The sequence below is a fragment of the Coenobita brevimanus genome, chromosome 58, assembly GCF_032717465.1.
Source record: "Coenobita brevimanus isolate Jiangsu-jjx chromosome 58, ASM3271746v2, whole genome shotgun sequence".
NCBI classification, from domain to species: Eukaryota; Metazoa; Arthropoda; class Malacostraca; order Decapoda; family Coenobitidae; genus Coenobita; species Coenobita brevimanus.
In genome coordinates this window covers 5,840,536-5,855,535 of record NC_137011.1, presented here as the reverse complement: position 1 = coordinate 5,855,535, position 15,000 = coordinate 5,840,536, and the positions used below count along the sequence as shown (strand labels likewise).

The 15,000-nt window shown below is 42.3% G+C and overlaps 1 protein-coding gene and 1 pseudogene across 1 annotated transcript in view; both read left to right on the top strand.

Annotated features, from left to right (window-relative positions):
* LOC145402598 (adapter protein unc-53-like) overlaps positions 1-15,000 on the top strand; it is a 521,800-nt gene that overhangs the window by 326,761 nt on the left and 180,039 nt on the right. Inside the window, exons 4-5 of the mRNA XM_080274594.1 lie at positions 12,360-12,487; positions 13,089-13,190. Of these exons, the coding sequence (XP_080130720.1) occupies positions 12,360-12,487; positions 13,089-13,190 (230 nt within the window). The remainder of the gene's footprint in view (positions 1-12,359; positions 12,488-13,088; positions 13,191-15,000) is intronic.
* Positions 4,860-6,368, top strand: LOC145402557 (NADH-ubiquinone oxidoreductase chain 5 pseudogene; annotated as a pseudogene).

Below are 15,000 nucleotides of genomic sequence, written 5' to 3'. Positions count from 1 at the left end.
CTTTGCTAATGGGGTCGGTCAGGTAATTATTTCTTTGCTAATGGGGTCGGTCAGGTAATTATTTCTTTGATAATGGGGTCGGTCAGGTAATTATTTCTTTGCTAATGAGGTCGGTCAGGTGATTAAAGCAATCTCCCTTAATTCCATTTTACCGGCGATTTATTTTTTTTATTTTTATATTTATTCTTGCTAACCTGAAATTTTTTGGTCATCCTGAGAGAGGCAATAAATGGATAAATATAAGTAATTTGGGGATAAGTGAAACATTTATTATTTTTTTAAAGAGAAGGGCATAACACCCCCCCATCTCATTACCCCCTTCTTCTTCCCCCATTCCCCCCTACTCTCCTCCCCCTCCCCTTCTCTCACCTCCCTCCTCGTTACCTGTCCCCTCATCCTCGTCTCTCCCCTCCCTTTTCCCTTCCCCTTCCTCTTACCGCTTCCCCTCCCTCTCGCTTCCCCTCCCCTACTCTGCCGTCCACTCACCCCATCCCGTCCTTCCTCTCCCCTCTTGTCCAGTACTCTTCCCTTCCCTCCCCTATTCCCTCCCCTCCCGTCCCCACCTCTCCTCTCCTCTCCTCGCCTCACCTCTCCTCTCCTCTCCTCTCCTCTCCTCTCTTCCCCTGCCTTCCCCTGCCCTGCCCTGCCCTGCCCTGCCCTGCCCTGCCCTCCCCTCCCCTCCCCTCCCCTCCCCTCCCCATCACCCCCTAGTGACACAGTAATTAATTAACATCAAGAGTTGAGATGCTTTTGGTGGCTTTAATTAGTAAGAGTGTTTATTTTCAATTTATCTAATTTAATAAAGTCAACCCTTACACACACACACACACACACACACACACACACACACACACACACACACACACACACACACACTGCAAGAAGGATCTGCCATTTATAACTCTCTCTCTCTCTCTCTCTCAAGTTAAAGCCTTATGGAAATGACGAATAAAATGAAGAAAGAAGTCATCAGAATCAATTGGTTTTGAGAGAGAGAGAGAGAGAGAGAGAGAGAGAGAGAGAGAGAGAGAGAGAGATGGTACCGTCATCTTCAGTCGTCATTTTCCATCATCATCATCACCATCATCATCATCATCATCATCATCATCATCATCATCATCATCATCATTACTTCACTGCAGTATTTTTGTGTATGCTATAGTATGAACGTGTGTGTGTGTGTGTGTGTGTGTGTGTGTGTGTGTGTGTGTGTGTGCATTTATGTATGATCTTGTGCCAGCAAGTTTTTTCCTGATTGTCTGTGTCTGGTAAAGGACTCTCTCTCTCTCTCTCTCTCTCTCTCTCTCTCTCTCTCTTTATTGCTTCTCCCTGTGTGTGTTTGCCAGTGAATTGTTTGTGTTGGGGGGATGCTGCAGGCAGACACACACACACACACACACACACACACACACACACACACACACACACACACACACACACACACACACACACACACGGACGGATGGATGGATGGCTAGAAGTGTTTGTGTGTGTTTGGTTGGTTTTGGTGTTAATGCCTGTGAACAAACAAGCAAACACAGCCAAGTCATCCTCCAGCTCTCACTCACACATCACCCCTCTCTCTCCACGGATAGATAGATAGATAGATAGATAGGTAGATAGATAGATAGTTGGTCAGGTGGATGCTAGGGTAAAGTTGGCTTGGGATGAAGGGAGAATGTCATATAATTTCAGATAGATAGATAGATAAATAGAGTTAGATAGACAGATAAATTGATAGATAGATTGATAGATAGATAGAGATAGATAGATAGATAGATAGCATGTACGTAAACTAGAGAAGTATTTGAATCATTATGCCTTTTCAGAGAGTAAGACCAATATTGAGAGAGAGAGAGAGAGAGAGAGAGAGAGAGAGAGAGAGAGAGAGAGAGATGAGGGAGAGACGTGAAAATGAAGAAGGATAGGAAACTAGAGAGAAGGGTAGATGAATTTGTAAAGAGAGAGGGAGAGAGAGAGGGAGAGAGAGAGAGAGAGAGAGAGAGAGAGAGAGATGAGGTGATAAATGCGTAACCTGTAATATTCCCGACTCATATTGCGTCAGAGCGAGGCGTAGAAAAACAAGTATCGCTACGCTCTGTTAAACCCATGCCAGATAAGAGCTAGGGGGAGGGGAGGAGGGGAAAGGAGAGAGAGAGAGGGGGAGGAAAAGGGAGAGGGAGGGAATGGGGAGTGGAGGAGAGTGGGGAGTATAGGAGGGAAAGTGTAGAATCAGTAAGTGGGGAGGAGAGAGAGAGGATGTGGTTGTTAGCTTTCTCTTCTAACCTCACACTTGGCTGGGAGAAGATGGGGAGGAACGGGAATAGGGATGGGGAGGAAAGACTGAGGGGAGGATAGGAGTGGGAGAGAGGGTGGTGAGGGGAGGGGAGGGAGAGGGTGGTGTGGGGAGGGGAGAGGAGGGGAACAGGGTGGTGAGGGAAGGGGAGGGATGTTAATGAGAAAATAGGGCAGGTGTGTGGATAGGTGTGGTGTGATTAATTGACCTAGGTGTGTAAGGATGATTCTCTCTCTCTCTCTCTCTCTCTCTCTCTCTCTCTCTCTCTCTCTCTCTCTCATAGTGAAAGGGCAGTCAGGTGTGTATCGTAAACATAGCCCTAGGTTCATTATAAATAGTCCTCACATTCATAGCAGAATTTCTAATATCAGAATACTTAGATAAAAAAGTCGTAGTCGACTCTCCAATCTTATTTGCCACTATTACAGGATCCACAAAAATCAGAAAAAATCTCATAATCAATGCTAAAAAAAGATAAAAAAGAATTCCCTTCTAACCTTGAATTGCTCATTGGCCGCTAAAGACGCAACATAAATAAACAATACCAACATTCCACCCAAAAAAATCAAAAATAAAATATACGAAAACCAGTAACTCTTAGCAAACAATCCGGTAGTAATTGAAATCAAAACCGTTTGAATTAATAGCACAAGACCCGTTGACAAAGGATGAATTAAACGCATAAAAATCAAGGAAAACAAAATAATAAAAGGAAGACCATACATTATCACTCCAATCTCTTGGTGTTTTAAGAAAAAAATTTCATTACTGGTTTACAAGACCAGAGTTTTTATTTAAACTATCAAAACTAATGTTAACTTTAAATAACTTGTTCTTATTTATTGCATTCACTATAATTTTCAGGGGACTATGGGCTTTCGCTTCAAATCGAAAACACCTATTAAATACTCTCCTAAGATTAGAATTCATTATGCTTGGAATTTTCTTCTTAATATCCAATTGCCTTTCCTCAATCGGAAACGAATTATTTTTCTCGCTCTTTTTCCTAGTCCTAGCAGCCTGCGAAGGCGCCCTAGGTCTAGCCCTACTAGTCTCCATTGTTCGTTCCCACGGAAATGACTACTTCAGAACCTTCAATAGTTTAGAATGCTAAAATACTTACTCATACTTCTCATATTAATAACATTCGTAAGGGACTGATCTCTAATTCAAACAGGAATCCTAACTGTATCGTTTTTATTCGCCATTTTATACAATCACGACTTCTTCATATATAACCTAGGATTTAGACTGGGTACGGACTACCTAAGCTACATTTTAATCCTGCTAAGCATTTGAATTATAGCACTCATTATTATATCCAGAGTAAAAATTACATTCACCTCGAACTTTCCTAGACTATTTCTACTAGTTAACTTAACCTTATTAATCTTCCTAGTACTAACTTTTAGATCTATAAACTACCTACTATTTTATATTACATTTGAAGCTTCCCTAATCCCAACTCTAATCCTTATCTTAGGCTGGGGATACCAACCAGAACGAATCCAAGCAGGAGTTTACATACTATTCTATACCCTATTTGCATCACTGCCACTCCTAGCCTCCTTACTTTACATCTACAGAACAAACGGGACACTTACTATCGGAGCCATTTACCAAAGAATCAGCCTAAGAATACTGTCCCTCATTTGATTCGTCTCCTCTATTATAGCCTTCGTCGTAAAACTACCTATATACTTATTTCACCTCTGACTACCCAAAGCACATGTCGAAGCTCCCGTAGCAGGATCAATGATCCTAGCTGGAGTCTTACTAAAACTGGGAGGTTATGGCTTAATCCGGATCCTACCTCTATTTACTGAAATAAACAAGAACTTAAGATGACTATGAGTTAGATTGAGAATCTTAGGAGGATTCTTCGTTAGTATTATCTGTCTACGACAAGTAGACATAAAATCACTCATCGCCTACTCTTCCGTAGCCCACATAAGACTAGTACTTTGCGGGCTTTTGACCTTTGGGTGATGGGGAATAAACGGTGCTGTTGTAGTAATAGTAGGCCACGGCCTATGTTCTTCAGGGCTATTCTGCCTTGCAAACATAGTGTACGAACGAATCGGAAGACGAAGCCTTCTAATTAATAAAGGCCTATTAAACTTTATACCAAGAATAGCGCTATGATGATTCTTACTAAGAATCAGCAATATGGCAGCGCCCCCCTCCATTAATTTACTAGGAGAAATCAACCTAATCATAAGAGTCATTAGGTGAAACAAATTAACTGCCCTAAGGATTAGATTACTATCTTTCTTTAGAGCAGCTTATACTCTCTATCTTTATTCACTCAGACAACACGGTGTATTCTCTAGATCACTATACTCCTGTTGCTCGGGAAAAGTACGAGAATACCTAGTTTTAAGACTTCATTGAATTCCCCTAAATATTCTAATTCTAAAAAGGAACCTGATTATACCCAACATCTAATCAAACCTTATCACCTTCCTATATTCTAACTATATTTCAACTCAGCTCGTTCGGGTAGTTTATTACTAAAACGTTAGTTTGTGGCGCTAAAAAAATAAAAATCTTATCCTGAACCATGATTTGAAAAATTTCGATACACTTAACAAGGATAGTCTTCTTAATATTCTTCTCCCTAATCTCACTATTCACATCCCTCCTATGCCTATTCGACAAAACATGCTATGTTATTGAATGAGAAATTCTAAGAATTAACTCATCCTCTATCGTTGCTACATACATTTTCGACTGAATATCTCTAATATTCATAGGATTCGTTATATTTATTTCAGCAATAGTACTTTTTTATAGAGGGAGATACATAGAAGGAGACCCCAACATAAACCGATTTATATACTTAGTCTTAGCTTTTGTTCTATCAATAATCTTTTTAATCATCAGCCCTAATTTAATTAGGATTCTTTTAGGGTGGGACGGCTTAGGATTAGTATCATACGCTCTAGTAATTTACTATCAAAACGAGAAATCCGCAAACGCCGGGATACTAACCGTCTTATCCAATCGAGTCGGAGACGTAGCAATTCTCTTAAGAATTGCCTTAATATTCGTTGAAGGAGGATGAAACTTCATTTTCCACGTACTTTACCTGGATGACAACTCCGCACTATTAATAAAAAGACTTATTATTATAGCAGCAATAACTAAAAGAGCCCAGATCCCATTCTCTGCCTGGCTTCCGGCTGCCATAGCAGCCCCAACACCAGTATCTGCTCTGGTTCACTCCTCAACCCTTGTTACAGCTGGAGTCTATCTCCTCATCCGATTCAGGCCCGCATTATCAGAAACAACTTTACCAACCCTTCTACTATTCAGATCTCTAACAATATTTATATCAGGCCTAGGAGCTAATTTCGAATACGACTTAAAAAAAATCATTGCCCTATCAACCCTTAGACAACTAGGGGTAATGTTAAGGATCCTAGCCCTAGGATTTAAAGACCTCGCATTCTTCCATCTTCTCACCCATGCATTATTCAAAGCTCTCTTATTCATGTGCGCCGGAGCCATAATTCATAATGTAAAAGAATACCAAGATATCCGACTAATAGGAAGACTAGTAACCTCCATGCCCTTAACCTGCATATGTATAAACCTTGCAAATCTAGCATTATGCGGAACCCCATTTCTAGCAGGATTCTACTCAAAAGACCTTATCCTAGAAATCGCCTTTATAAGATGGATCAATACTGTAATCCTATTTCTCTACATCTTTGCAACCATATTAACAGTATGCTACACTTTCCGCCTGATCTTTTACTCTATAACCAGAGAATTTAACTTAGCTAGATTTAGAAACATTGACGACTCATCCTCCATCATAACTTCACCCATATTAGCTCTTAGAAGAGGAGCAATCCTCAGGGGAGCACTATTATCTTGGCTAATTTTTCCAGAATCCTACACTATTTGCCTTTCTCCCCTTATAAAAAACCTAGTACTAACAATCAGAATCCTAGGGGGACTAATAGGCTATCTACTCAATATTATAAACGTAAACTTTAAACTAAACTCACTCAACCTCTATCCTCTAGTAGTATTTTCAGGTTCCATCCTTACAGGTGTATAACTATAGGCACATGGTAAAGATGGCGAACAGATGTGTGTGTGTGTGTGTGTGTGTGTGTGTGTGTGTGCATGGGTGCGTTTTTTCTCATTCCCTCCTGATTCTGTCTCTTCCCCTTCCCATCGTCTAACAACCTTCTCCTTCCCCATCCCGCTATTTTCCTTCATCCTCCCCACTCCCCATTCCCCCCCTCGTACTCCCCACTCCCCATCCTCACTCCCACCCCTCCCTTCCCCATTCTCCCCCAGCCCTTCCTACTCCCCATTCCCCATTCCCCATTCGCCTGTGTCCCCAGTAATTGAATCCAGGGTAAGTGGGACCATCCTAGCAAGGTGAATGAAGGTCGGACATAATCTTGCTCTAACAGCCTATTGGGATCTGGGTTGGGTGAGAGAGAGAGAGAGAGAGAGAGAGAGGAGTGGGAAGAAGAGAAAAGGGAGACTGTGAGAGAGAGAGATGAGAAAATGAAAAGGGATAGGAAGCTCAAAAGAGAGAAGGGAAGGAAGATTTGAAGAGAGAGAGAGAGAGAGAGGAGTGGGAAGAAGAGAAAAGGGAGACTGTGAGAGAGAGAGATGAGAAAACGAAAGGGGATAGGAAGCTTAAAGGAGAGAAGGGAAGGAAGATTTGAAGAGAGAGAGAGAGAGAGAGAGAGAGAGAGAGTGGTTCAAACCTAATACCCCAACCCGTTATCGCAGAGGAGCGAATATGTGTGTGTGTGTGTGTGTGTGTGTGTGTGTGTGTGTGTGTGTGTGTGTGTGTGTGTGTGTGTGTGTGTGTGTGTGTGTGTGTGTGTGTGTGTGTGTGTGTGTTTGCTCTCATGTGTACCCTTGTGTATTTGTGTGTGTGTGTACCCAGTAGCCCTGTTTGTTTGCGTGTGTGTATGTTGGTGTGGCTGTGTGTTTGTCTTAGCACTCGTAATATCTAGCGTGTGTGTGTGTGTGTGTGTGTGTGTGTGTGTGAGAGAGAGAGAGAGATAGATAGATAGAGAGAGAGAGAGAGAGAGAGAGAGAGAGGGAGAGACTAAGGGTGATTAGCATACGTCCTTTACCGTCTTGCTACCCCCCTCTCTCTCTCTCTCTCTCTCTCTCTCTCTCTCTCTCTCTCTCTCTCCTACCTACTCCCCACCCCTTCCCTTCCTCTTCTATACTTCCCTCTTCTATCTTTCCTCCCCGTCTCCCCCTCCCCCTCATTCTCCCTTTGCCCTTCCCCCCTTTTTCTTCGCTGCTCCTCCCCTTCCCTCCTTTCGTTCCCTCCCCTGGCACTCTCTTCCCTCTTTCCTCCGTATTTTCGTCTTCCCTTTTCCTCCCTTCTCTTCTCCCTCCGTTCCCTCACCCCAGCCTTCCCTACTGCTCCTCTCACTCTGCTAATTCCCCTCCTGTTCTTTCCCTTGACTTCCCCTTTCCTCTTCCCCACCTCCCTCCCTCTCCCTTTTTCCCCTCTCTCTCAGCTCCTCTCCTTCCCACTCCTCCCCTCCTCTCCACACCCACTTTCCTCCCCACCCCAAACGTCTCTCCCACCTCCCTCCTCCCCTTCCCCTCACCACCTCCTCCTCCCTCCCCCGCCCCATCCTTGTCCCCCCCTGTACCTCCCCCTCCCCTTCCCCATTCTTGCTTTCTACCCCCCCTCACATCCCCATCCTTGCTCCCCTTTCCATTCTCTCCCCATTCCTTTCCCTTCCGTTTATCTCCCCACCCATATCTCCCTCCCATTCCCCTTGCCCCTCTTCCCACTCCTCTCCCCCCATCTCCCCACTTCATCCTTCCCTCACTTTCCCTCTACATCTTCCCCCCCATCTTTTCTCTCCCCAGCTCTGCCCTCCTCATCCCATCTGTCCGTCATATCCCTCCCCCTCCCCTCCCCATTTCCCCCTCTCCCCTCTTCTCCCCACCTTGAATAACGTAGGCATAATTTCCTGATTCCACAAGTTATTTCCTTAGTGGTTATGTATGTATGTGTGAGTGGCTTTGGTGGGGTTGGTAGAGGGGTTGGCAGCTGTTGGCATCACTGTGGGTGTTGGTAGAGAGGGTGTGTGGGGTTGGTAGAGTGTTGAATGTATAAGTGAGCCATGGAGGTGGGTAGTGGGGGTTGGTATTTTGGGTGTGTGTAGAGGGGGTTGTGTTGATGGTTGGTAGAGAATGGAGCCGTTGTTGGCGGAGTGGGAGTAGACAGAATGCACACTAGAAATTAGTAAAGAATGTACTGGAAATTAGTTGGGGTGGTGAAGGAGTTGGTAGACTGTGTAATAGTTGTTGGCATTACAGGTATTGGCAGTACTGTAATTTCTGATGTTAAGTGTGTTGGCAGTATTAAACTTATTGTCTAAGGGGTTTGTAGTATGGTAAATGTTGGTGATAAAAGAGTTATTAGTATTAGTATTTTTTGGCATATGTGTTGGTAGGATGATAGATGCTGACGTTGTAAGAGTTGGCACAGGGTAGGTAAGGGGCTTGTAGAGGGTGTGACAACAGTTGGCATTACCGAAGTTGGCAGAATTATAATCGCTAATTGTATATGAGTTGGCAGATAGTGGAGTGAGTACAAGGGCATAATCTGTTCCCATTACAAAACTGTTGGCAGAGTACAGTAACTTGATAATACTGGTGTTGGCAGCTTAGCAGAAGTTGGCACTGCATAACCGTGAAGAGAGGTCACTGTGTCATGTGTTATCTCGTTTTTCTGTTTGTTTCTCTGGCTGTGTTTGTTTTGTGTCTCCGTTTGTCTGGTTGTTTGTGCGTGTGGCTTGTTTCCTTGCTTATTTCTGTTCATTTTGTTCTTCTTTTTATGTTTTGTTGTGTTTGTTATTTGTTCGGTGTTTTTTTCGGTGTTTTTTTGTCGGTTTATATAATTGTTTTTGTTTGTTTCTCCGTAGTCTTAATTGTTTTTTATTTACGTTTTGTTATTCTGGTTATTTCGTCTTCATTGTGTTTGTTAATTGTTTGTGTGTTTGTTCTGTCGTGTATGTTGCCTGTTTGTGTTTATTTCATTATTTGTTTGTGTTTTCTTAAGTGCATATGATCTGTGTACTTGTTTGTTTTGTGTTTCTTTGTATATATATATGTGATTTTTTTTTTCGTCTCTTTCTTTGTATATATAATTTTTTTTTGCATCTGTTTCTTTGTGTGTATATTTGTTTGTTTGTTTGCTGCTTGTTGATTTGTTTACTTAACCCGCAAACCAACACAAACAAACCAGCTCCCGTCTGACAAGTTGATTTCCTCCTCCTCCTCCTCCTCCTTTGTATTCATGTGCTCACAGTAATCGCCTCCCTGTCGCTCCATTTGTATTCTGCCGCGGTTTTGAATTCCTCCTGACTCTGTGTGTGTGTGTGTGTGTGTGTGTGTGTGTGTGTGTGTGTGTGTTGTGTGTGTGTTGTGTGTGTGTGTGTTATTAACTGTTCTCCTACAGTATACTGAACTCAGTCATTTGGAGTCACTTTGAATTACCTCCAAGGCATTTTGAATTCCCTTCCCTATTCTCTTATTTTGTATTTATTTGTATTATTTTATTTCTCATATTTTGAATTCCGTCGTTCGATTATGTATTTTCCTTTGTACTTCTCTGTATTTATCCTCATGTATTTTGTATTCCTACTCGTATTTCTTCATTGGTTTGTAGTCCTCTGTTCTCTAATGTTCCTTTGTATTCTGTTTGTGTTCGTTGCATTCTTTTCTGTTGTATTCTGAACCTGTTGTATTTCTTTATTTTGTATTTGTGAGGACAGGTGGTGGTTAGGGTCGAAAGTTATTGAGGTGATTGGTTGATATGAGACAGCCTTGAACCGTGTGTGTGTGTGTGTGTGTGTGTGTGATATTGGTTGTTTGTTTACATGAGAACACACACACACACACACACACACACACACACACACACACACACACACACACACACACACACACACACACACACACACACACACACACACACACAAACACAAGCAATTCAGTAGGGTTGATATTATAGGGTAGGGTAGGGTAGGTTGGGGTAGTATCAGGTAGGGTGGGGTAGGTTGGGGTAGTATAGGGTAGGGTAAGGTAGGTTAGGGTAGAATAGGGTAGAGTAGGGTAGGTTGGGGTAGTATAGGGATGGGTAGGGTAGGTTGGGAGAGTATCAGGTAGGGTAGGGTAGGGTAGGTTGGGGTAGTATAGGGTAGGGTAGGGTAGATTGGAATAGTACAGGATTCGGTAGGATAGGGTAGGTTGGGGTAGTATTGGGTAGGGTACGTTGGGATAGTGTAGGGTAGGTTAGGATTACCATGGGTCGAGTGAGTTGGATATGATTAGGTGAGAGTGGGTTGGGTTAGCTAGGCTGGGTTGGGTTGAAATTGTCAGAGTTAAGAGAAGTCAGGATAACATTGGATGAAGAATTTAAATTGGTTGGATTAGATTAGGTTAGAAACACATAAGACTTAGGAAGAGAGCTAAGTGTGGACAATATAAAGTTAAATAAGTTAGATATAATTAGCTAGCGTACTGAAATCAAGCTAGGTAAGATTAGGTTAACTCAGATTAGGTCCCCCAGGTAACACTCTAATCCCTAATCACCTCCCTCACCTGTCCATCCACCCAGGCAATCAAACAGACAGGTGGCCAATTAGGTGATCAGGTATGCCGCTCACCTCTCCTTACCTGTCAGCCAATTATGATGACTTGATAGGTGAGGTGGAGCGACCTTGGGGACACTTGTTACCTGGTGTGTCTTCATTTTCTTTATTTTCTTGTTTCTCCCTATTCTGTCTGTTTGTCTGTCCATCTTTCTTTCTGTCTGTCTATCTATCTATCTGTCTGTCTGCTTGTTTCTGTCTATCTCCAGCTGTCTGTTTATATTCTATCTCCATTCTGCCGTATGTCTTTCTGTCAATATATTTACCTGTTTAACCCCCCCCTCTCTCTCTCTCTCTCTCTCTCTCTCTCTCTCTCTTGCAATCATCATATTTGACTTATTAATCTCTCAAAATTGTCATTGATAAAAAAAAAAAAAAATTGTAAGCACAGATCAGTCGCTTAGCCATTGGGGGGCCTGAGGGGGCACAGACTCCCCCAGTCAGACCCTTCCCCCCACTGCCCCTCCAATTAAAATTTAAGATTATTAATTTTAGGACAAAGCGTTGCATTGGGCCCTCCTAAAATTGTCTTTTTCTTTTTCTTTTTTTCGCCTCGCCCCTTCCCTATCCCCATCTGTCGAGACCTGGCTGCTCCACTGTCACAGATACCGTTATATATGCAAACCTAATTAACGTTTATGTATTTATGTATCAGGAAAGTATTGTTGTGTATGTACAGAAAGTCAGAGGTATTTTAAGATATCCCAGTGTGAAGAGAAACAGCCTTTTATTTCCCTGCCACGTTTCCTTTAGGCACCCTTACAATGTGCCGCTTTCTTTGATGTTCACCGTTTTCTTTTACAAACCTTATAGCACAGACTGTGTTAATATGCCCAGACTTACCTATACCTCCACCATTTTTATTTATTATGAATATTATCCTCTCCTGTTTCCTTTTAACTCAGGGGTATATATATTTTTTAAAAGGCTCAGAGTGATTTTATTATGCATGGGAGAGGTGTGGAGGAATTGTAGATAATGGGATTGTTTTTATGGGGAGGATACGGGGTGTGAGACGGGGGAGGGCACTGAAATGGTGTTGGACAGGGCGACATGAAGGCAATTTCTTTGTGGCCACCCCTTACGGGATTGAGGCGTCTGGTAATAGATAGATAGATAGATAGATACAAGTGTCGCAGTCTAGTTAGCCATGGACCTGTGTGATAGATATGAGTAGATAGTTAAGTACGTATGTAGGTAAATAAATAGTGATGATGATGATGATGATGATGATGATGAAGAATTATTATTATTATTACATCCCCGTCTTTACATATTTATAGTGTTGATGATGATAATAATAATAATAATAATAATAATAATAATAATAATAATAATGATAATGTTTCACGCCTCACCCAGAATGCACTAATACCCACCTCTCATCCCCTCAGCTGGACAACCTCTCCGCCTCCCTGTGCCACCTGGCCGGCCTTGGAGTGGCACTTGAAGGTCTCACGGCCAAGGACATTAAGGACGGGAACCTCAAGGCCATCCTCTCACTCTTCTTCGCCCTCTCAAGGTGCGTCCGGGAATTTGTCTTTGAAGGGGAAGTATTTTTTTTTTTTTTACGTGTTTTGCATTGGTTTTGAGAAGACGGGGTTATTACGCTCCATCTCCACTCCAGAGGGTAATTTCTTGTGTCGTGGGGATGGCTCAGTTTGCTGGTGTGGGCGTGGGAGTGACAGTGGGAGTACGAAGTGGATAATACAAGTTTGATATTGATAACGCTGATGGAGCCAAGGAAGTGGGAGTAAGAAGTGAGTAAATGAAGTTAGAGAGAGAGAGAGAGAGAGAGAGAGAGTCATATTATATCCTCATTTCACTCTGACTTGGCCTAAAACTGCCATCCCTCCGTCGTGAATGCTGAGTTGTAACGCAAGATAAACACTCGTAAACAGTGCCAGTCACGAAGAAGTGCTGTGTAAAGGGTTGCATAGCTTAATGTTGCCTTTTTCAACCACTGAGTCACATAAAATAAGCTACAAAAAGACGAAAATCTGGGCCAAGTTAGAGTAAGAAGGGTACAGAAATAATATTGTAAGGTAGAGGAGCGTAGAGAAAAAGCCCAGATAGGTAAGGAGTTCAGGTTAATGTATTCTCTCTCTGTCTGCTGATTTCAGGTACAAGCAGCAGCAGAAGCAGGCTCAGCAGGAGAGGAAGGAATTGGAAAAACTCAGGGAGAAGAAACAGGAGAGCGAGATGGTGACCACCGCAGCGTCAAAGTGAGTACCAGATTTCTATTTTCTTCCTCCCCTCCCCCTTTTTTTTTTTCATTTTTATTTATTCGTGTGTGTGTGTGTGTGTGTGTGTGTGTGTGTGTGTGTGTGTGTGTGTGTGTGAGAGAGAGAGAGAGAGAGAGAGAGAGAGAGAGGTTAATGAGAAGGAAGAAAAATTTTTTCTGAAGGAGTGGGGTGATAGAGCACTTAAATGAGAGAGAGAGAGAGAGAGAGAGAGAGAAGGTAAGTGCTTATTTGTTTTTACCCTATTTATGCCTTTTGGGGGTATATTTAATGAAGGAATCATTAAGAGTATTTTTTTTTTAATCATATATGTGTGATAATTGAATATTTTACGTATACATTGATTAGGTAAGATATACCAGTGAAGTTCCCCCTGAAATATATTCGTTTTCTGTGAGGCACACTTGGACTCGTTTTCTTCTCTCTCTCTCGCTCTCTCTCTCTCTCTCTCTCTCTCTCTCAAAACAGTATGCAGATCAGACCTTCTTCCAAGCCAGTTTGTAAAGAAATAATTGAAAAATACCCAATGCAATATTTTTTATTTTTTATTTATAATCCATTTTCTTTCATTAAGGTTGTCAGTGAGTTAATGTAATTGTGTCTTTTTAATTCAATTTTATGGGGCCTTTTGGAGTTTGGACTTTGTTGAGAGAGAGAGAGAGAGAGAGGGAGAGAGAGAGACCTTTTGGAGACGACGTTGAGAGAGAGAGAGAGAGAGAGAGAGAGAGAGAGAGAGAGAGAGAGAGAGCATGGTAAAGATGAAGGCTATCCCCACCCACCCGTCTCACCAGTAAAGGGGGCTAAGAAAAGGAAGTACACCTAACCCGGAGGAAAAAGGCCGGACGAGGAAATTTTACAAGAAAGGATGAAATGGTTCCATACACCACTGAATTTAAACCTAACAAAGCTGTATTTAACATAGGACTGAGTTACCCTGAAGAGAAATTAATAACTACCTCTCTTGGCTCTGTTAGGTTAGTAGATAGATAGGTAGATAGATAGATATGATGGATAGGTAGATATATTGATAGAATGATAGATAGATAAATGGATGGATAGCAACCTCTGCTGACTTATGTTGCATAATTGTATCTTAATGCAGGTGTGTAATTGGGTGATTAGGGGGATGTGGTGAGAGAGAGAGAGAGAGAGAGAGAGAGAGAGAGAGAGAGAGAGAGAGAGAGAGAGAGAGAGAGAGAGAGAGAGGGAGGGAGTGAATGTGTGTGTGTGTGTGTGTGTGTGTGTGTGTGTGTGTGTGTGTGTGTGTGTGTGTGTGGCTGTCAAGGTATACAAGAGGTGGTTTACATTGGTTAGCCACCTACACACACTGCCCACACCTCCACCCATGTACACACACACACACACACACACACACACACACACACACACACACACACACACACACACACACACACACACACACACACACACACACACACACACACACACACCTTCAGAATACAAGCCCACACAATTAACACTAATACAACAAATACAGTAAGTACAACAATACAGGAAAATACAAGGGAAATACAAGAATACAAACACTTCAGCAATACAGCCAGGACAGTATTACAGTAGTTACATAGATCCCCAAACAGGAGGATGTCTCTAACTCGAGCATAATACAGCAAATACAAGATATACAGTAATACAGTAGCTTTAGGAATACAAGAAATTAGAGTTATAGGTATCGATATAACTACAAAAATTACAAAGGAATTCCCATATGGTTTTAGGCCCCCTCCCCCCTAGCCCCCCCAAAAAAATTAAAATGCAAGGCAAGTGTGAG